This window comes from Cheilinus undulatus, linkage group 4, assembly GCF_018320785.1.
Source record: "Cheilinus undulatus linkage group 4, ASM1832078v1, whole genome shotgun sequence".
In the NCBI taxonomy this organism is placed as follows: Eukaryota; Metazoa; Chordata; class Actinopteri; order Labriformes; family Labridae; genus Cheilinus; species Cheilinus undulatus.
The window spans coordinates 29,758,386-29,781,100 of NC_054868.1; the positions used below are offsets into that span (position 1 = coordinate 29,758,386).

Sequence of the window (22,715 nt, forward strand, 5' to 3'; positions counted from 1 at the left end):
CTTTGAAATGATACCATTCATCATATAAATATAGGGTCAGGTATTAATGGGAGCAAGTTATATCGCTGAGTGATACGAAAAATGGTTTACATCAAGGAGAAAACAGAGCTTCAACCCAGGCCTGACCTCAGAAGTGGCGTGGCCCTTGAAAACTCAGGGAATGCCACCCTCCATCCTCCCCTCAGTAAATGTGTGTTGGATCAGTAGAAGTGGTGCGAGCGTCCTGGCTGACAGTTACCTCAGTTTGAAGCTGAAAAGTATGTAAAGCAATTATTGGGTTCTGATGTTGAAATTCTTTAATCCAGCCACTTTTAGTACCTTTTCACCACTTTTCCACCCATTTTTGCCACTTATAAATCATTTTCGCCAAGACTTTTAACATCCTTTTCCACTTGTAACCTATTTTACCAATTTGAATCAATTTCTGCCAATTTTTAACTCCTTTTTGCCACTGTTTTGCCACTTTTAAACAATTTGTATCACTTTTTGCCACTTTTCAAACCTTTTTGCCACCCTTATCCCTTTATCCACCTTTGTTGTCATTGCCATTTATTTGCAACTCTAAACCCATATCTGCCCCTTTCCACTCATTTTTGCCATGTTAGTACCAGTTCTTATCTCTTTTTTCTATCGCCATGCACCTTTCAGCCCCTTTCCACCACTTTTGCCACTTTAAACCTATTTTAGTCATATTTTCTGCCACTTTTAGCCCATTTCTTGCCACTTTTTTGCCTCTATTGTCCTCTTTGATCCACTTCTTTGCTCCTTTTAACCCATTTTCAGTAATTTTGCCACTTTTAACCCAATTCTGCCACTTTTTTACACCTTTTACTCAATTTTTTCCACTTTTTTGCCGCTCTTAACCAAATTTGCCACTTTTTCTTTTTTTACACCACTTTTAACAAAATTTTCATCACTTTTTGCCACTTTTCACACCATTTATCCCTTTATCCACCTTTGTTGCATCGCCATTCATGTGCAACTTTAAACCCATATCTGCCCCTTTCCACTCACTTTTGCCACGTTAGTACCAGTTCTTATCTGTTTTTTCCACTACCTTGCACCTTCAGCCAATTTTCACCACTTTAAACCCTTTTCAGTCATGTTTTCTGCCACTTTTAGCCCAGTTCTTACCACTATTATCCTTCTCTGATCCACTTTTTTGCTCCCATTTCCACTAATCTCGCCACTTTTTTTTTTTTTTTAAGGTTTATTTTGGGCATTTTGTACCTCTATTTGATAAAGGAGAGGATGGTGGATAGAGTCAGAGACAGGGAAGAGAGCAGGGAGAGACATGCGGTGAGGGGCCTCAGGCTGGATTCGAATCTGGGCCGCCCGCGTATATGGGTCGCGCGCCTTATCCATTCTGCAACCTGCGCCCCAAATCTCGCCACTTTTAACACAATTCTGCCACTTATGAGAACGCCATCCCAACTATGAAGTACAGGGGTGGCAGCTAGTATTGTACTTGAGACCAAGACTTGCCCGAGACCAAGAGTTTTTGGTAAGTAAGTGTTCAGAGGTATTCCTGACTAGAAATAAGATGGACTGATGTCTGAGTATTTGCAGGTGTAGCTACTTGTTTTAGCAAGTGCTCCTTATTGAAGTTGATGAATAGCAGATCAGTGCTGGTCTTGACCGGTCTTGATGGAAAATCCTGAGTTCAGCCAGTCCGGCTTAGCATTAACTTCTGACTTTAAAGAAAGTAAAAAAAAATTAGCTCATTATTCTGGCATTTAGCAAATAAAGATAATGTTGCTAATCCTAACGGACCTAAAACAGGAAAAGTTTATTCTGATTAAACTTCAGACAGTGAGAAGAACAATCTTATGTCTTTTTATACAGTGTATGTAAACTTCTGGTTTTAACTGTACGTAAAAAAATAACTCTTTCTCTGAATAACCACACTAAGCGAGGAGAGAAGGATACCTCTGACTTAGAAAAACTAATCCACGCTCTCATTTCATCCCGCCTTGATTACTGTAATTCACTATATTTTGGTGTCATGCACTCCTGTCTATCCTGGTTTTAATTTGTCCAAAACGCAGCAGCAAGAATTCTCACAAGGTCAAAAAGACAGACCACATAACACCCATTCTTTCTTCCCTGCACTGGCTACCTGTCACCTACAGAATCTATTTCAAAACTCTTCTGTTTGTCTATAAAGCACTAAATGGCTTGGCCCCCTCCTATGCCACTGAGCTCCTGTCCCCATACCACACATCAGTGAACTGAGGTCATCTGACAAACAACTCCTTTCTGTCCAGAGAGCCAGGACAAAAAGCTATGGAGACAGGGCCTTTTCTATCTGTGCCCCAAAACTCTGGACCCCCCCACCACACACACACACACACACACACACATCCAACTCTCTGCAAATATTGAAATTTTCAAGAGCCATCTGAAAATTCATTTTTACTCATTGGCCTTTGATTGTCCCTAACTGAAAACTCCCTTGCCTTTCTCTTCTCGCCTTTGTTTATTATTGTGGTTATTACTGTTGTTGTCATATTAATTACTATTATGAGCAGTTGTTATTTTTTATCGCTTTCAAATTTGACTGATTTTCTTCTGTTTCTTCTGACTTATAGAAAATAAGCATAATCTTTCTATGAACAGCTTTTAAGATAAATCACAGTGTTTAGCATTAGGAATTATCTCCTTTGAAATTGCTCTCTATTCACACTTTTTTAAAACTGAACTCTTTAAAAACATTGATTTTTGGTGTCATGGCCATATTTTATGAGCTCTTATTCCTTCTTCCTGTTAATGGGAGCTCTGATTGTCAACAGATACCAGGTTCTTTTTTATTTAGTTTTGACCTTATTTGGTTGTCAGAATAACGGAACTATGTCACCTATGTAAACAATGCAGGACTCTTTATCTCATCCTGCAATTTCATTGCACCAGTCACATGCTGAACCCAACAAAATCAGCTTCAAACTTTGGGCCGAACTCCACAAAAAGCCACTCAGATCAAGATCTTTGCTGTAGGCTGAGGTGTGGAGCAATGATGGGGTCCTTTCAGGTTGCTGTGGTCGTACTCTGTCTGCTGTCTGTAGGACGGTCAGCACCGGTGACCGACTGCAACAGTTTGCTCCAACCCATCGAAATCCAAGGAAGAGAGCAGGTAAGGCCATCTTGTCTTACTTCTCTCCTACTCACTTTATGCATTTTCTAAACAGTCTTGGATGATTTTGTTTTTTTAAACACACACACAATACCTTAACAGGTCTACTCATTGTAACTGAGGGGTACCTTGTTTTCTCCAGTTGCTCGGCAGATGGACAATGTTAGCAGAATCCACAGATGTGCCTGGATCCAAACTTCTAACCAATATGTTTGTGGAGAGATTCTGGTTGAGACTGAGTGCTGCTAATGAAAGCGATGCCATCGATGTTTTTCAGTCTCAGGAAATGTAATGTCAAGCCTAAACTTGATTATGTGCTGTGTACAGGTTTTGAGCCTACATTTCATTCCTTAACAGTACGATTTAGTTTAATTAGGCACCTTTAAGAGAGTGTGCAGTAATGTTTCCTTACCTTTTACTTTATAAATTTCACTGTTAAATTTTCATTTTTTACAATTTCTATTCATTAAAGGCAGGGAAACTTGATCAAGCTCAGATCCAAAGCGACCTTGAACAACAACACTCTCTCCTCAGGTGTGTATTATTGAACTAACCTCCTCTTTAAATACTGGACTGGCTCTGTGCTTATGCAAACATATTTGGACTTTGTGTGCAGAATTTCTACAGCTATTCCGGTCATTTTTAATGACTGTTTGTTCATGCTTGTATCCCCAGGGACACCTTTGAATTCTACTGCAAGGCTGCTGTCTACTAGCTGTCCTGACTGCCTTGTTCTGAAATCACAGTATTTCCTTGGACAGAGCATGTACAGCGGTGCCCAGCTCCTAAGTAAGATCACTGAAATAAGCTCATTATGCTAAAGTAGAGGACATGTACTGACTTGCTCTACCAAGAATGAAAAAATCTGAAATCAAAAGAAAAACATTGTTTCATGATCATTAACATATGGAACAGATCTAGACTGGATCACTCCTGTCTCTCCCTCATGTTTAGGTAGTCCACTTCACACTGAAGAAAACTTTAAAATAGATACTTTTAACTAAGTAGATTTATAGACCAGTATTTTTACTTTTACTTTAGTAAATTTTAACCAGAGTAACTGTACTTTTACTTTTTATACAATAGTTGCGCTCTCTTTCCACCTCTCCTCCCTGAGATGCTCAGTCTGTTGTAACAGAAATGTTGTTGCACTAACTTCATCATTCTCCTCACCATTTCATTTGTTCTGCTCTTGTGAAAGGTCAATGACACTGACAGGTCATACATGTTGGACCTTTTCCCACTATGCAAAGACACGTTCAAACAACGTCTTTTCAAAGTCATTTTGGCACATCTAATTTTGGTCCCCTGAAGGTGCAGACTGTTACTCCAGACGACGTCTTTTTTCCGATGTCTAGTGAACTTCCATTAATGACTTTCACAGTACCTCCGTATAGGAGCTAATTGTTGTCCAAATGTGGTCTTTGTGGACGTCTTTTCTACTTCAAATTTACACTCACTGTGATGTTGGAGGAGTAGTGAACCCAAAACACAGACCAGAATGACGAAGTTTAACAGATTTATTGGTTAACAATTTCAGTGAAGGGAGGGGGTTCCATGTGTAGGAGGTAGTGAGGGCTCCGGAGTGAGAGTGCTGTGGCTGGGTGAGGCACTGGAAAAAAGGAGAAGAGGCAGGATTAGTGGCAAGGTCAAACAAAGCACTGGAATTAATCATCAACAAGAAGTCACAATAAAGAGAGAGCCTGAGAGCTGAGGTTACCACTGGTGAGTAGCTGGCAATACTGTGGCATTGAGGTGAGTCTCTGCAGGCTTCTTAAAGGGAGCTTGATTGCAGAGCAGAGACAGGTGTGTCCAATCAGCCTCAGCACCACTGGGGGAAGGGAGCAGCCTGAGAAGAAACACAGTGAAGTAAACAGCAGTCACCACAACACAAGAACCAGAAATACCAAAATGAACTTAAGTGAAACGAGAAACACCACACTCATTTTAGACATTGTTTTTATTCTGCTTCTAGTTTCTGTGCATAACTGTAGTCCCATTTCAGAAGGTGGCATACTGTTCCAGCTCATTTTCCCTTAGCTTGACCTGATTTCCTCAGCAGCAGACGGGAACTGGAAATGCATACAAAAGCGTTATACATTTCCACTTCAAACCTGCTGCTGAGCCAAACGAAGCTACAGGAAAATTAACCGGTACAGGAAACAAGTCCTCCACCTTGTGGACACATGGGGCTAAAGTCAGGTTTACAATAAATCACAATCCAATCCCGACTGGTTTCTTCCCCATCTTTATAGCACACATGTCGCTCAAGAACCTCTTGACTTAAGTTGAGAAGTACTATTACTACTACTACTACTACTAAACAGTAGTCAGCGTAACCTACAGTTAAAGGGATACGTCAACATTTTGGCAAATTTGCCCATTGCCATAATCCCTATAGTCTTACTGATAGGTTTGTTACCTTTAGTTGTCGGTGCAAGCTATTTTTAAATCAGCGCTGCTGAGTTAGGAGCTGCTCTGCCAATCCAATGGATTCTTAGGGTATCCCGGCTTTCCCTCATCAAACTCATCAAATACACAATCCAACAACTCCAAAACGCTCTTGTGGACAAGTTGTGACCTGCACATTCACCACGCTATGAAATAATCATGTAACATTACGAGACGGAGACGTTATGAAGGTAAAAGCATAGCCGGAACTACACTCCAGACATGGCTGCTGCACTGTGTCACTCCGCCCAGTGGTTTACTCAAGAAATAGTTGCGAGTATTTGCTTCATGTGTCGTAATGTTACATAATTATATGTTATTAATTCATAGCGTGGTGAATGTGCAGGTCACAACTTGTCCACGAGAGTGTTTTGGAGTTGTTGGATTGTGTATTTTGTGAGTTTGATGAGGGAAAGCAAAAAATAGCGTCTGCTTACAAAGCGTTAGCTGTGCAGCTAGTATATCGGTCCCCCAGATCTAGAAACAGCTTGCACCGACAACTAATGGAAACAAACCTATTACTAAGACTATAGGAATTATGGCAATGGGCAAATTTGCCAAAATGTTGAAGTATCCCTTTAAGCTTGTATTTTTTCAATGGCCCGACCAAGTCTATGTGTCTGCTGTTGGCAGGCAGCACAAGCTTCCAGTTTAAAAAAAAGACATAGGTCATTTTTCCTGCCGAAGAAAAAATGCTGATGTGAGCAATATACTGAATAATGTCTATTTCATGCGCTTTTTAATTTATGTCAATATTCTGCACCTCACGTTCACGTCCACAAGACATTGAAAAAAACGACTACACAAGCTTTCAAATATTGAACTGCATATCAACGTCCAGGAGAGGTCGCACTTTGACGTCCAGATCATAGACTGTAGAAAGAAATGGACAAACCCCGTGTGACGTCAGTCGTCTGCTTACAATAGCGGGCCAAAACGGCTTTTGAAGCCCATTTGTGGAGGCTTTCATATTGAAATCGCAGTCTCAGCCGAACATAACGCCCGCCCACTAAGCATGACTTCCTGTCAGCCTGCTAGCTACCATTCTGGTTGACAGAAACGGTGCCTCTGCCTGCCGAGCTATCTGTCAATCAAATCAGACGCGCCAATCAGCTTTCATCCTAAATATCGGCCAAACGATCGTGGTACAAAAAAATTCACCCCCCATACAGTGGGAGCACAATGAGACACTAGCTAATGAGACACGTTTGGTGTTTTGAACCAGGCTGTAAACCAGTTTATTTTGTGTCTCAAAACTGGCTGTTTAACATGTGTGCAGACGGAACTTCCGGTTTTCCTGCATCCAGCCTCAAGCGGACAGTCGCGGTATAGCAATTTTTGGCACTTCCGCATTGGCTTCATTTTTTTGGACCGGAGGTTGCCGCTTGGTCCAGATCCACTACTTGACTTGGAGGTCAGAATGACGTGCAGATTGGGTCCTGGACCAACCGACTTGATTTAGACCAGATCTGCACGTCCTGTGGATGTCAAATGTTTAGTGGGCTGATGGGAGATCATGACTGGAAAGTGAAACCCTACATCTGCTGGACTGAGCTGTAATCTCGCTTAGAATTTGTAGTCTGACCTGGGCATAAGATCAGCTGAATAGTTAGGAACATATTCGTAAAAAAAAAATCTGTGTTTTCAAAGTACATTTTCTTGGAATGACAGCATCTTATGAAGCTCCCCACAATATGCCTTAGGGCAATGATAATCAACTGGAGGCCCAGGGGCCACATCAGGCCCTCCACAGCTTCCCATCCCGCCCCCAGAGGATTATTAAATTCCGAAAATTTGAGAGGGCAACAATATGGCATGCTATCATTGAACTTTTTCCTTGACGTCTAAAGAAAACCTTCACCCTAGCAGCATATCGAACAAGAATCCCACTAGTATTTCTGTAATTTGGCATGGTAAACACATCATTATTGTTATCTTGAGCCTTATGTGGAAAATTATTGCAAAAAAAACTGCAGTTTTGAAGGCAAAATTCCCCTCCTCTGAGAATCTTCTCAGATCTGGTTCCTGCGTGTGTTTTTGTCCAATCACAACACAGCTCCAAACTCAGTGATAGAGGGCTCCAGTAGCTAAAACATCTCAATCGCCCCCTTGTGGCTGGCTGCAGTAGAGGTGATAGGGACTGATCTCATTGTTAATGGCTTTAAGTTCCATTAATTTTGGAAGGAAAAAATATTTTTACAAGAATATTTTAATTAGATAAAAATGTTGATTTTATCTCATTTTATTTCAATGTCTGGCCCCAACAGCAACAGTCAAGATAAGAGCTGGCCCTTGTGAAAACGGAGTTGATCACTCCTGCTCTACAGTAACACAAAAAGGACCAACCAAACAGTGTCTTTAGAGAGGAGGGTATTACATTTTCTGCACTTTTCTGTCTTTCAAAGGTTCTAAATTTTTGCAGGATGATGATGATGATGATGGGACATTTGTTTGGGTTAGTCTAACCTTTTGTGTTCTGATTCACAGCCAAGAGAGCCAAGGTGAGCAATCCAGAACTGGCAGAGTTTAGGAAGCAGGTTCAGTGTCTGAACTTACCACCACCTGTGATACTGAACAGAGGAGAAGGTAGGAACTCTCTAGATAGAAGGATGTTTTATTTCAAGGTATTTCTCAAAGTAAGGTTTTAGATCAATTGAATTGCTACATGTGAATGTCTCATTTGAGGTGCAAAAATCATGACATGATAGTAGATTACACTCATGTGAACATCAACAGGTAATCAGTATCCATCATATCAGTTCAACCATTATTCTCCTTTTTATCAACGCCATGTAATTAGTATCGTACAGTGACCTCAAATGAATTCTGTCTACTTCACAGGTCTCTGCACAGAAGAATCTTCAGTGGACACTGATTTAACCCAGGACTTGGCAAAAACAGACCCTAAAGTTTTCAGCATGCTGGACCAAGTTTTCAAAAGTGACAACGGGACAGATACGCTTGTTGATTTAATTTCCAGTGGAATATCAGGTTTACAAAACAACTAAATGATCACATTTAGTTGGAGGACATTTCTGACCTGAGAAACTTGACACAATAAAATGATTGTAATAAAGACTGATGTATATTTTCCCTTTTTTTCTGTACTCAAACAAATTCAGATTTTTCAACTGTGTTAACGTTCATTATTAGAAAATTTAATTGTCATGGCAGTCTCACATTTTATGTATCCATTTGTTTAGTAATAATGTGAAAACAGTAGTCAATCAAATCAATATGGCTGTTGAGGCAGTAAAGCACAAAATGGGTAAATGTGGCAGACGAGATTCAACTATACAACACACATGCATTGAGCACTTTGAAATGATACCATTCATCATATAAATATAGGGTCAGGTATTAATGGGAGCAAGTTATATCGCTGAGTGATACGAAAAATGGTTTACATCAAGGAGAAAACAGAGCTTCTGACCTCAGAAGTGGCGTGGCCCTTGAAAACTCAGGGAATGCCACCCTCCATCCTCCCCTCAGTAAATGTGTGTTGGATCAGTAGAAGTGGTGCGAGCGTCCTGGCTGACAGTTACCTCAGTTTGAAGCTGAAAAGTATGTAAAGCAATTATTGGGTTCTGATGTTGAAATTCTTTAATCCAGCCACTTTTAGTACCTTTTCACCACTTTTCCACCCATTTTTGCCACTTATAAATCATTTTCGCCAAGACTTTTTGCCACTTTTAACATCCTTTTCCACTTGTAACCTATTTTACCAATTTGAATCAATTTCTGCCAATTTTTAACTCCTTTTTGCCACTGTTTTGCCACTTTTAAACAATTTGTATCACTTTTTGCCACTTTTCACACCTTTTTGCCACCCTTATCCCTTTATCCACCTTTGTTGTCATTGCCATTTATTTGCAACTTTAAACCCATATCTGCCCCTTTCCACTCATTTTTGCCATGTTAGTACCAGTTCTTATCTCTTTTTTCTATCGCCATGCACCTTTCAGCCCCTTTCCACCACTTTTGCCACTTTAAACCTATTTTAGTCATATTTTCTGCCACTTTTAGCCCATTTCTTGCCACTTTTTTGCCTCTATTGTCCTCTTTGATCCACTTCTTTGCTCCTTTTAACCCATTTCCAGTAATTTTGCCACTTTTAACCCAATTCTGCCACTTTTTTTACACTTTTAACCCACTTTTTTTCCCACTGTTTTGCCACTCTTAACCAAGTTTGCCACTTTTTTTTAAAACCACTTTTCACACCATTTGCCACCTTTATCCCTTTATCCACCTTTGTTGTCATTGCCATTTATTTGCAACTTTACACCCATATCTGCCACTTTCCACTCATTTTTGCCACGTTAGTACCAGTACTTACCTGTTTTTTCCCACAACCTTGCACCTTCAGCCCATTTCCACCACTTTAAACCCATTTTAGTCATGTTTTCTGCCACTTTTAGCCCAATTCTTAATACTATTATCCTTCTCTGATCCACTTTTTTGCTCCCATTTCCACTAATCTTGCCACTTTTAACACAATTCTGCCACTTATGAGAACACCATCCCAACTATGAAGTACAGGGGTGGCAGCTAGTATTGTACTTGAGACCAAGACTTGCCCGAGACCAAGAGTTTTCGGTAAGTAAGTGTTCAGAGGTATTCCTGACTAGAAATAAGATGGACTGATGTCTGAGTATTTGCAGGTGTAGCTACTTGTTGTTTTAGCAAGTGCTTCTTATTGAAGTTGATGAATAGCAGATCAGTGCTGGTCTTGACCGGTCTTGATGGAAAATCCTGAGTTCAGCCAGTCTGACTTAGCATTAACTTCTGACTTTAAAGAAAGTAAAAAAAAAAAAATTAGCTCATTATTCTGGCATTTAGCAAATAAAGATAATGTTGCTAATCCTAACGGACCTAAAACAGGAAAAGTTTATTCTGATTAAACTTCAGACAGTGAGAAGAACAATCTTATGTCTTTTTATACAGTGTATGTAAACTTCTGGTTTTAACTGTACGTAAAAAAATAACTCTTTCTCTGAATAACCACACTAAGCAAGGAGAAAAGGATGCCCGTAACCTTGTTTATTGGTACTTTATTACTGTACACACACCTGCCCAGGAGTCATATGTACATATTACATTGTTCTGTCACACACCCACACACACACAGCACTTTAGATTATATAAAAAGGACTCATTTTCTGTGCAGGGTTTCAATCACAGTCTGAGATCTACTGGAGAACATTTGCATCCGCATACATCATGCACACACACAGACACACATTTCTGCTCTCTCACACACACACAAATATCTGCATATGGCCTTATGCCTTGATTTACATAGAACCACAACCAAAGCATAGAAAAATGACTAATGAACCGATAGGCAACCCAGTGGTAATCAAGTGAAGTGGATTGTGTGCTTCCTTTACTGTGTGAGGGATATAAAGACTTGGTTATTTCATCCTCAGGAGCATTTTCTATTTTCTAAACTAATTCCAAATGTCATAGTCATTCAGGTAACGTATGATCTCTGTTAGATATTTAACCCCTTGTCTTGTCTTTGGACTGAAACCTGATGGTGACATTTTTCAATGCTACATTTTAAGTTGTACAAACCCCTGAGTGTGATCCATACAATCGCCAGAGCTGAGCAAGAAAATACGACCGTCTTCGTCTTAACTTGATCTCAGTATCTGTATGTTTGAGTATAAATCAAGAGGTGTGTTGATTGAGGGGGGCACCAATTCAGTGCATATCTGAAGAACCTGTCAAATGATTGGTTGCTTCATTAAATCAGACATGCTATCTAATTTAATCTATAACAAAGAGAGGAAAAAATGATTTTACACTGAGCAGGAGTGTAGGCTGGGTAATTGATCCTTCTGCCTGAACCTTCACTGAATTACATTTTAGTCTCCTTTTGACCAAAAATGGTGAAGAGCTGTCTGCTGACAATTTCAAGGAACAAAGCGCAACACAATTATCATGTCACATAATTATCAGTGTTAATCTTTCTGTTATAAATGTCATTATCTCAGCAGGGAATCATTTATTTAGATGAAGGTTCCACTGTGGGTTGAAGGATAATGTGAATTAATTGGAGCTTCTCTCTACAAACAGCTGCCTGCCTCTGATTAGACTGGTAAAACTGAAGCTAAAAATTAATCCAGCAGGCCAAAAAAACAAAACAGTAAACTGAGGGACACTGAAACTCAGAGGAGCTGAACTGCTGAGGCAGTTAATAATACCACCATGTTAATAATTAAGAGAAATCACTTACTGCAGTGTTGGATCTACATTCCTGATTTGGGATCAGCCTGTTCTTTAACTTCACGGATATTTCTTTATGACACAGAACCCTGGTATTATCTAACACACCTTTAAAAGGATCTTACACATTGGGTCACCAAGACCTCTGAACACTTAGGAGCTCCATCATAAGGGTCACATCTTTAACTTTATGACCCATGTGCATGTATGGGTGTAAGTCAAGGTCAGCAGATAAGAAATACAGGCCATGAATCTGTTAAGAACAAATCAATTGTGTGCTTTAGTGATGACATGACCAAAGATGTTGATAAAAAAAACATGGCATATATTTCCTAAAAAAAAAAAGAAAAACAATGAAAAAGAACGAGGCCTATTACACAAATGTAAATATTACATATGCACTCATGCATGTATAAATTACTACAATAAAAAAACAGACTGGTAATGGCAAAGAAACTGGTAAAAGAAAGCACCCTGCTTTACAGAGTAAAGATTCATCACTTTATCTGATTTGTCTCTTTTTTTGCTTGTCTGTCTCTCCCTCTCTCACACACACATAACGTACCTCGCTAGCAAGCACTGACGGCCAATCTTTCACCAAAACAGTTAACAAAACTCAAAATATTTAAAAAAAAAGGGTTTCTTCTCTTGGCTTTCTTTTTACTTGTTCCACTGCGACTCAGTAGCAGTTTCTAGGCAGCCATCACCTGGACACAGGTAATGTTAAAATCATAAAGTTTCACGTAAACAGTGTAGCATATAGAACCATTCACACCACATAGAGTACAGTCAGTGTGTGATTGTCACTGGGGGACGCACAGTGAAGTGTGCAGAGCTATGAGAGGATGTCAGGGTGCTGTGGAGGATGACATTATTGAGCTCTGCTCCTCCAGCCTGTTTCTGTGAGACTCATCTGTCAGCTGCAGAGATGACTTTGATGAAGGTTCCCTTCAATTTCTATGTGATCTTGCTTCCACAGCTGCTTGTAATGACCGAGAGCTCCCAGCCAGCTGTTTGAACAGCACCACTGTGTGTTCTTTTGCAGGTGAGCTCAGCGATGTTTCAAAAGGTATGTGAAGATGTTCTGTCATTATGGCCTGACTGTGCCATGTGTTTAGGTAAGGGAACAAACAAGTGACAAAATTCCAGTTGTAGTTCTGAAATCCATTTTCAGAGTCCTATCTCTGTATCAGAGTCCAAAATGCTGTCCTTGGCTAGTTCTCCACTGACATCACACAGGCTGGTGGTGGTGAGCATGGCTGCACAGGGAGACAGCTTACCAAATAGCCCATGATTTAGGGGTGAAGCCAGTCATAAAAGTGTTGGGATACTGGATTTGTAAACAATGATGTGGAGAGAGTATATGCTGGAGGACTAGGGAGGATTAATGCAAACCTGTAACCAAAAATATTGGGAGTATTTGGTGATGGGTAAATTATTCTGGAGCTGGACAGCCATCGAGGACAGCAGTAGAGATTAAAGATCAGCCACAGCTGTGCTAGTCCGGTCTGAAGATGGGGATCTTAGGTAAGAACTCTATTAGGATTACCTGCAAGGAGAAGAGAAAAAAATGTTACAGAGACTACACCATGACTCAAGCAAGCAACACATCAAATTAAAGAATAATATGAGACATTTCCATATTTGAATGTCTAAAAATGATGGAACAACGCATACTTTGGTTAAAATTGTTTACTTAATATCTCAAGTGTTTTCAGTGATGCTCAGGGTTATGCATCTAAAAACAAGGAGGGATGTCAGCAAACCATCTACTATAGTTGGCTTAGGACACTACTGTAGAGCAAGATTATTTTTTTGGTTGCTTCACAGTGCATTTCCACAACAGCACAGTCACAAAACTCCACCATGACAATACCTTAAAACATTCATTTTAATTCTGGGGCAACTGCAATCTCCTCAGCTAAAAAATACAAATACTAAGTAGTATTCAAAAATCATAAAACCTTAAGTTTTGCATACTGCTTTAAGCTAGCCCCCCCAATTTTTTTTTTCTATTCTAAAATGAATTTCTAAAAAAGTGGCACCATTGTAAACTTGAAAGCCTTTCTGCAGGCCTTTTTGTTAACACTGTAAGCACTGCTTAAAGCAAAAATAATTGTATCTTTTTATGTGATTATGTAGTTACACGGCTCGCCACTGTGACTGCGATTGCATCTAGATTAATCATGCAGCACAACAGGATTTCTAGTGTACTTGTTATTTAATTCACATTGCGTCACATTGCAGTCAGTGGGAGCATGAGACAACACAGCTAAAACTCCACAAACACATGGTCACACAGTGCTGTGTCTCGCTGCTGGCTCCACTGATCCCGTCTCGCCTCTCTGACACAACTGTTACTACCTCCAAAGCTGGGGGGATGAAGGGGGATAGAAGGGGGATGACTTTGTCCCTCATTTACGCCATTGTAACTAAACAGTAATGACAAAGTATCAGAGGGACATAAATACCATGCATTTAAAGAGCACTGGGAACCAGTCATTTGATTGCTGCATGTTTGAATAATAATAGTCAAAATTTTTGATGTACAAAACCATTCACTACTTTGGCACAAGAGGTGAAAATGATGGTAAATATTAGTGTGTCACATCCAAGATGGCAAGAGCTTTGTGACAAACGAGGACTGTAAACAAGCTGATCTTTCCTGCTTTTTATTAGACTAGGAAAGTGCTCAGTAGGCTTTTTTACTGTAGCAATGGTAGTCTTCAGCTAATGCAAAAAATAATGATTCAATTGGTCTATATATTTTTATACAAAGATAAGTTAATAACTTTCAGTATATCAGTCTAAGATTGCTTTGTTATAGAACCATCATAGGGCTCCATTTCTTATTTGAATGAATGAATGTTTTTATTTCGGTTATGTACATGTTGATTAAAAAAAAAAAAAAACAAAAAAAAAACAACAAGCATAAAATAAGATGTTTTTTACATAAAATTTGTCAGACAGCAACCTAAAAAGGAATAGACTGAAGCCAGTGGCTTATTTTTTCCTATCCTGTACCAATAATTTAAGAAGAAAAGTCCACAACATACAGTCTATATTGACTGTGTAGCTCTGTTACTACCATATTTTTCTCTATGTGGAGTTTGTAATCCTATAAGCTACCAGTACAGCCAAGAGTGATAGCTGTGAAGTACGGACCTCCAGCCTGTGAGGTGCACCTCTGTTATCTCTGCCTGTAATAATGAGAGCAGAGGAGAGAGACAGCTATGTCTCCTGGTTCTTACAAGTTTTTGTTTATGTCCCAACCTGCCATCTTTTTTCACTTCACCACAGTAAATATATGCTGCATGGTCTCTGGTTTATCATAAATAACAGCGTGGGTTGGAAAAGGTGGATCCTGTTAATAGTTCTCGTTATAAAATAATATAAAAACAATTATCTAAAGTTGTTTTGTATATAAACTCCTTAACTGCTATTGTGCTGTGATCACAGAAACCATATGAATATAGGCCGATGCACACTGGTTGTCTCTGGGCCCACTGATATTCAGTACAATGTAATTAGGTTATTCATAATTAGTAATGTTGTAATAATAATAATAATTTAAAGTTTATCTAGGCTACCAGAGGGTGCAACAAGGAACCTGTTACTGATTAGGCTGATTGAGTAAACCCTAATGACTGACTGATTGGTCGTTGTGGTGTGTGGGTGTAATTTCAGTCAACCAAGTTTGGTTGACTGCAGGCTTTGCTGTATTTGGTCACACTAGTACAGGACACGACCCATTACTTAGATGGAAAAATAGGTACTAAAAGTTTGGAGTCTTGAACTCCTGATTTTACAGTATATATTCCCTAACTACCACAGTATTTTGACAAAGAGACTGTCAGTGGCTGATAAAAGTTTCTTTTTTGAATGTTCACACAGTACATTCAAGCAAAACGTACAAGATTGTTGGACTTGTGCACTGTTATAAAAGATTTATCAACCATTCTTATGTTTGGCGAGTCGGCAGGGGAAAGAGTAAACATTTAATGCCATGTTCACCCTGGCATTCACACTTTGAAGAACAACAGTCTCATCTTGCATTTTTAATGATACTGCTTAAAAACCTCCGCCAAGGAGGTTATGTTATCGGCAGGGTTTGTTAGTTTGTTAGCAACATAACTCAAAAAGTTATGGACAGATTTTGATGACATTTTCAGGAAATGTCAGAAATGGCATAAGGAAGAACTGATTAGATTTTGGGACTGATCCAGATCACCGTCTGGATCCAGGAATTTTTTAAAGGATTCCTTACTATTGGGAGATAGGGCTAATGGTGGAGGTCTGTGCTCTCAGAGTGCTTTTCTAGTTAATTCTGTTAACAGAAACAAAATTAGTCACAGCAGACTACAGTTCTCCAAATAAACCATCCTGCTGATTAGAAATGAGTGAAAATTAATGGAAAGGATGCTACTGGTGATAACAGAGGTTCAGACTCCCTAAATCTTCATTGTTTAAGAGGGTTTAACCTTGTGGTGTATTCCATATAAGTCTCTTCATCTCTAAAAACAGGCAGACCAACTGAGCAAGATTTGTAAGAACGCTAGATAAGACAGTTTCATGCTCATAAACTCTGTTTTTCGTAGGGCTTAAAGGCCATCAGAGTTTTTGAAATGGTTTGTTCAACTTGAGGAGTACAAAGTCATGCCAAACTAACAGCAATTATATCACATATAGAAATGGTAAGTAGTACGTAGCTTTTCAGTATAAATATACAAACATACATCTTTCAGATGTGGCCACTCTTCTCCTGTGTATATGAAGGAAACTTCAGACACCTTGGACAATTAAGCCCACACACAAGCAGGCAACTGAAACATTTAAACAGCAGATACTTACATATTCCATCATGTTGTTGGTTTCACACTTCCTTTTGCTTAGTCTCCAATGCAAACACAGCTGAAAAAAATTGAAATAGTATATATATATTTTTTTCTAATAACATTGCCGAACAATACTACTGTATACCGTCTTTCTTCATCACTCACCTTGTGGTAAAGTCTACTGTTTTCCCACTCCAGAAGTTTCTCTAAAGATCTTCTTGTCTGGAAAGAGATTAAATGACACTCTTTTAATCACAACCCCTAAAATCAAACCTCTGAACGAGTCCCCGCTGATGATGTTTTTGATACAGCACAGATATCTCACCCTCTTGCTGAGGCAGATGACAGGCCACAAACTGAAGCCCAAAGTGCAGCAGCAGCAGAGGCAGCCGCAAAGGAGCCACCGCACATTCACTGGCAGTGTCTTCTTCAGGCAGCTGTTTACACGGTTGATACTGGCTTTGAATTCCTCTGGTGCTACCTGAAGAAGTGCACATGTAAGTTTCAATTGAAATAGCAATAGTTAAACGCACAGTATGTAAAGTCAACTCTGCCCATCTCTGCTGTTACGTTGTGTTTTGAATTAAAGACTTAGTTCGTCAAAAATGACACTCATTAGTGTTTTTACTAAACAGTAAACCAATATCTGATTATATTAACTAATTTGGCATAACCAGGGAAAAAACTGTTGTAAGTCCTCTTTCTGGTTCATGCTGAAGGCAATCCCAGAATGATTTGCAAGTAGTTCAAGTCAACCAGAATGTCACTTTACTTTTTAACGAATACACTTTATGGAGTGCTGTTATTGTACTAGGTCCTACATTCAAATCAATAAGTAAGCAGCAGACCTGGAGCTGCTGAAGCAAACTCAGTTTGGAGTTGAGCTTAGGCAACTGAACTTGCAACCAAAAGACTAGGTGTGGCCCATCACAGGTAGGCAGCACAAAGCCTGAATGAGTTACAGCAACAGTACAGCAGCTTCCTAAAGCAGACCCCCCTTCATTATGTAGCAGTCTTTCATGTGACATCCCATGTTTCCATGAGAGGACAAGTTGTATCTGTCACAGTGGCTCTGACATGACAGCTACTGTACAAGACATGTCCCATTATAGTTACAAAAATCAAGATTTTCCCTGGCTTGAAAATATTTGAGGTCATAAAAGAGCTCAATTAAAAATATGTAACATTGGAATTATTATTATCTTTATCAAACCACAAATTTCAGAGCAAGAATTCTACATGTTTAATCTTAATGATCTTGTGGGCAGGATTTCTTTATTTCATGTTAAACTCATAATACGCAAAATTCTGCTGCCAGGGGTCTTACAATCAAAACAATAACATGATCTGACAAGTACAGACCAGCACTGCCCAATTCCACCCATCTCCACGGTTAAGTTCTTGTTTTGAATTGAAGACTCTATCATTTAAAAAAGGCCCCTCATAAAGCACAGTTACTAAACATTAAACTGGCATTTTGTTTTCATTCATAAATTTCCCATAGTGAGAGAGAAATGCACTTAAAGCTGCAGTGTGTAGAATTGGAGATATCAACATCTAATGATGTTGATATCTCAAACTCTAATGTTTTCACGTGAAACGGAATTCTTCCGTTTCACGTGAAAACTTTTGCAACCAATATGTGTATCTGTTATTTGGTTCCTTCCGTGGTGACATAGAAACATGCAAAATACAGAAATCCAAGATGGCGGCGTCCTTGGAGGGGACCCTCCCTATGTATGAATAAAAGGCTTATTCTGAGATATTTTAAAAAATAAATTAAAAAAAATGTGTTATCAGATGTCAACACTAAGTTAGATCAATCTACTTATAAATGTTATGTTTCATTTCAACCAAGCTTGTTTTGCTAAATGCTACTAGGCTAAAAATTGCACACTGCATTCCGCATTCACAGTAGAAGCGCTCCTAGAATGTGCATGTGCTATGGGATCCAAGGATTTACAAGCACACAAGAAGCAGTACTAAAAAGGAGGCCAAAGAGGTGGGCAGTGCTGTCTCAACCTGCTGGAAGTGCAGTATGTGGCGAGTTTCCAGGTTGCTGTGGGGAGTTTGGGCGATTGAACTTGCAACACATGGCAGCCACCATGACAAAACACATCCTGTTACAATAGTGAACACAGAATTTCTCTGTCCCTGAAAACTGTAGGCAATACTTGAGATACTGTAAGACCTCAACTAAAAGCATGTAAAACATTGATATTTCAGTGCAAATATCCTACATATGGCATCACTAATGCCAATCCATTATCATTAAAACTGGTATCTGTATGATCATTATATCACTCCCCCCAATTTCAAATTTCATATACTATACTGTCATTAGATTAAGTGACAACTGTTGACTCATGCCTGGAAGAAAAATCTTTAAGTGATGCAAAAGTTAAAATTCTCTTATATATGTATGTGTTTGTGTGTGTGTGTGTACATGTATGTATGTATACATACATAGACAACAAGACACTCACCTTTCCCGTAAGTGCTGAAGGGAATTCTGATTCAAATTTGTTACTCAAACCAAACCTATGGGAAAAGGAAAACAGAGTATTACACATGAGCAGGATCAAAATAAATACACATAATGGGCGTTTAATTAACAACTAATAATATACCTTTAATCACAGAAAATAGTAGCACGTATTATAATAACAGCCACAGTAAAGCAATACTGGGAACATATTGAACATTTCTGGGATGTCAATGACATATGGTCTTGTAAAACCCAAACGATATCAATGGAAAGGCCACCAGTTTGGCACCCAAGTCATATGTTTTGTGAGGTAATCGTGAGCCTCGTTTTAAACCAATGTGACAAAGAACACCAAAACAGCGTTGATGCATGTTGCAGTTCAAAACCGAGCCAAATATGGGATGAAGACGATACAACTGAAAATATAGCTTTGTTAACTAAGACGATTTTTCTATGAACTCATGGAACCCTACAAATACTACAGTACCTTATGTTAGCCTGTAGCTAATGCGCCCTGTGCTCCTCCTTATCTGACGGGACAAAACAAAACGTCCAGTGACAATGGTTCCTACTGCTCACAACTTTATTTATATATATATGTACGATAATATTCTTGTCATTTACACGGCTGTAGAGGTATAATCTATTAATCTGTCATTATTCATAGAGTATGGGAAACAGCTCTGTATGCTCGATTTAGCAACATCTGATTTGATCACGGGAGTCTGATCCCGTACATAAAGTCTCCGACTAGGGGCATCGGGGATACAGGTTTTGCCTAAATAAGGACAGCACAACGATATGCAACATTACATGAAAAATAAACTTACTGTCCACCTTTATAATGTCATATTTATAAAGTAAAACAAAAGCTGATTTTTCATCCAGCCCTCGCCTACTCAAAGTTAGCTCGCTGCTACCTAAACAGCTAGCAGGCTATGCTAGGTCACCAGCGTTGGCTAACTTAGATAGTGGCCAGATATTTGTGGAGCCCGCGGTAGTCAGTCGTCAAAGACAGGACTTCAACTGCCGTTTCCCGTGAGCGTCGCCAAATGCTTACACAGTGACGTGGCCGGACCCTCGCACCACCACCGGGTCCGGAGCGTACTTGAGGAGCTGCTCCTCGGCGGCCCTGTCCTCGTCCTCCTCTTCCTCCTCCTCCTCTTCGTAGATCTCATCAAAATCCTCCATCATCGCACGACTTGGCCTCGCGCTTCCCGGGAGAGACACCGGGAGAGACACGATGCCGACAAATAGTAAAACCTTACCGTGAAAAAGTAAAGACTGGGCCGTGGACACAGCGACAGAAATATTACCAACCCGTCCCGGAGACGATACAGTTCACATCGTTCAGCAAGAAACAAAACATCAACATCCGCCGCAGTAACCGGACGACACCGGAAGAGGGACAGACTGACGTTTCTCTTTTTTCTTTCTCAAAAAAGCTGACAATAATAAATCCCTCTGCTTGAAAAAAACAGAAACCCTTGTCTTGTACGTTGTGATGTTTCAAAAGAAATAAAAGTTTGACCGTGTCTTTCCAACAAATAATTTTTGCTTTGACTTGTTAAAACTTTTCAGTGTCCTCATGTTTACCAGATGTTAGCCTACACCTGGTATTATCATTTGGACACACGTGGATAACTGTTTTCACAGTCTGCAACAGAGTAGCCTAGTTATATTTGGTGCTGTTGCTTTTTAATGCAGACAACCAACTTAAGCTTCCTCAGTTTTTCCCAGCAGCTCCGAGACTGGAAAGTGACATCTGCCATGCCACTATGGGGGCAGGGACATACCTGAATTCATTGACATATGCAATAGGCCTCTGTTTTTTACCCTGTAATTTAATCCAAGAGGTGGAACTTCCATATATCATAGATTAATCTCATACAAAGTGAAATAATTTAAGATTATTTTTGTTTTAATATTGATGATTATGACTTACAGCTCACAAAAAATCCACTATCTCGTAAAAGAATAAACACAAAACATCAGTTCAAAGAAATGTTAACCTGGAAAATTATTCTTATTTATGAACTCAGCAATTGGTTGAAGCTTGTTTTGCACAAATTACTGCATCTATGCAATGTGACATGAAGCCACCTGAGGAGTTATGATATCAGCCCAGGTTGCTCTGATAGCAGTCTTCAGCTCTCTTGTGGTGTCACTCATCTTCCTTGACTATCATTCAAGAGATTCACTATGGGGTTTATGTCAGTCCAGCTGGCTGGCCAATCAAGCACAGTAACACCATGGTCAGCAAACCGGTTCCTGGTAGTTTTGGCTTCACTGTGGGCATGTGACAAGTCCTGCTGGAAAATGAAATCAGTTATCTCCATAAAGCTTCCCAGCAGATGGAAGTATGGGGTGCTCTATTATCTCCTTGTAGACAGTTGACAGCATCGACTCTGGACTTGATAAAGCACAATGGACCAACAGCAGCAGATGACATGGCATCCCAAACCACCAGTGACTGTGGAGACAGTAAACACTGGACTTCACTCACTTTGACTTCTATACCTCTCTGATCTTCCTCCAAAGTCTGGGACACTGGTTACCAAATGTAATGCTAAATTGACCATCATCTGAAAACAGGAATTGGACCACTGAGCAGCGGTCCATATCCCTTTCTCCTTAGCCCAGGTGAAACGCTTATAACATTGTCTATGTTTCAGGATTGGCTCTACACTAGGGACATGACAATTGTAGTCAATTTCCTGGACTGTCTGTGTGTGATGCTCCTAATCCACTGACTTCAGCCTCAGTCCACTCCTCGTGAAGTTCCCCTAAGTTCATGAATCTTAGTTTGACAACCCTCTAAAAGCTGTTGCTTGGTACCTTTTCTTACCATATATCTTTTTAAAGGAAAATATGGTGGACATCTGGTAAGTAGCCGTAGATAAAAGAAAAACAAGTCGATCTGCTATACATATATGCATCCTTAAATGTTGCATGACTTTTACATCTCCTGTATATTGAAATTGCTCAATTAAAAATTTTAAAAAGAGGAGGCTCCTGGTGGAGCTCAGACAGAATAAACACCAGTTAAATGAGGTCCTTCTTCATTTTTGGGCTCTGAGGTGCACCAGCTGATCGGCTCATTTTCAGGCATCGCCAGGCTGACGCTGTGAAGTGAAGGATTTCTCATTCACTAGTTGTGCCTCCTCTCTCCTCCGGGTTAATCCTCGCATCTATCTTTTAATTCCTTGCTAGGTGGAGTTAAGAGGAGGTGAAACTACGCGACAGGAGGAAGGAAGGATACCAAAGTGTGAAATGAGAAGGACCTACTCTTAGTGCTCGGGCCTTAATAATTAGTCATGTGTAACTAATTGGGGAAAGCCCAACCGGAAGTGAAGAAAGTTTTCCTACAAATCAAACATAAAGGACAAATTTAGCTTACATTTACTCTCCATTTAGTTACATTTTATGGACTTTTGTGAGCTACATAGTAGCTTAGTTACTTTGATTTATGTTATGATAGTTGAATACGATCGCCAGAAAATATACAAGGCTGTTTTACTTTTATTTTGAAGAGCTAAACCAGAAGTTCTTTTCATAGCGCACAAGTGAGACTGACTTT

General features: G+C 39.6%; 2 protein-coding genes across 2 annotated transcripts; one reads left to right on the forward strand and one right to left on the reverse strand.

Annotated features, from left to right (window-relative positions):
• The first annotated feature begins 2,922 nt into the window (after positions 1–2,922).
• LOC121509013 lies at positions 2,923–8,652 on the forward strand. The gene is made up of 6 exons (XM_041786190.1): positions 2,923–3,130; positions 3,273–3,418; positions 3,603–3,664; positions 3,806–3,919; positions 8,069–8,167; positions 8,423–8,652. Exons 1-6 carry the CDS (start codon positions 3,011–3,013, stop codon positions 8,587–8,589), a joined length of 708 nt encoding a protein of 235 aa, XP_041642124.1. The 5' UTR covers positions 2,923–3,010; the 3' UTR covers positions 8,590–8,652.
• Positions 8,653–10,606: 1,954 nt separating this feature from the next.
• Positions 10,607–20,651, reverse strand: chic2 (cysteine-rich hydrophobic domain 2). The gene is made up of 6 exons (XM_041785908.1): positions 20,196–20,651; positions 19,134–19,188; positions 16,973–17,128; positions 16,813–16,869; positions 16,664–16,723; positions 10,607–13,361 (listed from the first exon to the last, which is right to left on the reverse strand). The coding sequence occupies exons 1-6, from the start codon at positions 20,327–20,329 to the stop codon at positions 13,311–13,313; spliced, it is 513 nt and encodes a 170-aa protein (XP_041641842.1). The 5' UTR covers positions 20,330–20,651; the 3' UTR covers positions 10,607–13,310.
• Between the last annotated feature and the right edge of the window lie 2,064 nt (positions 20,652–22,715).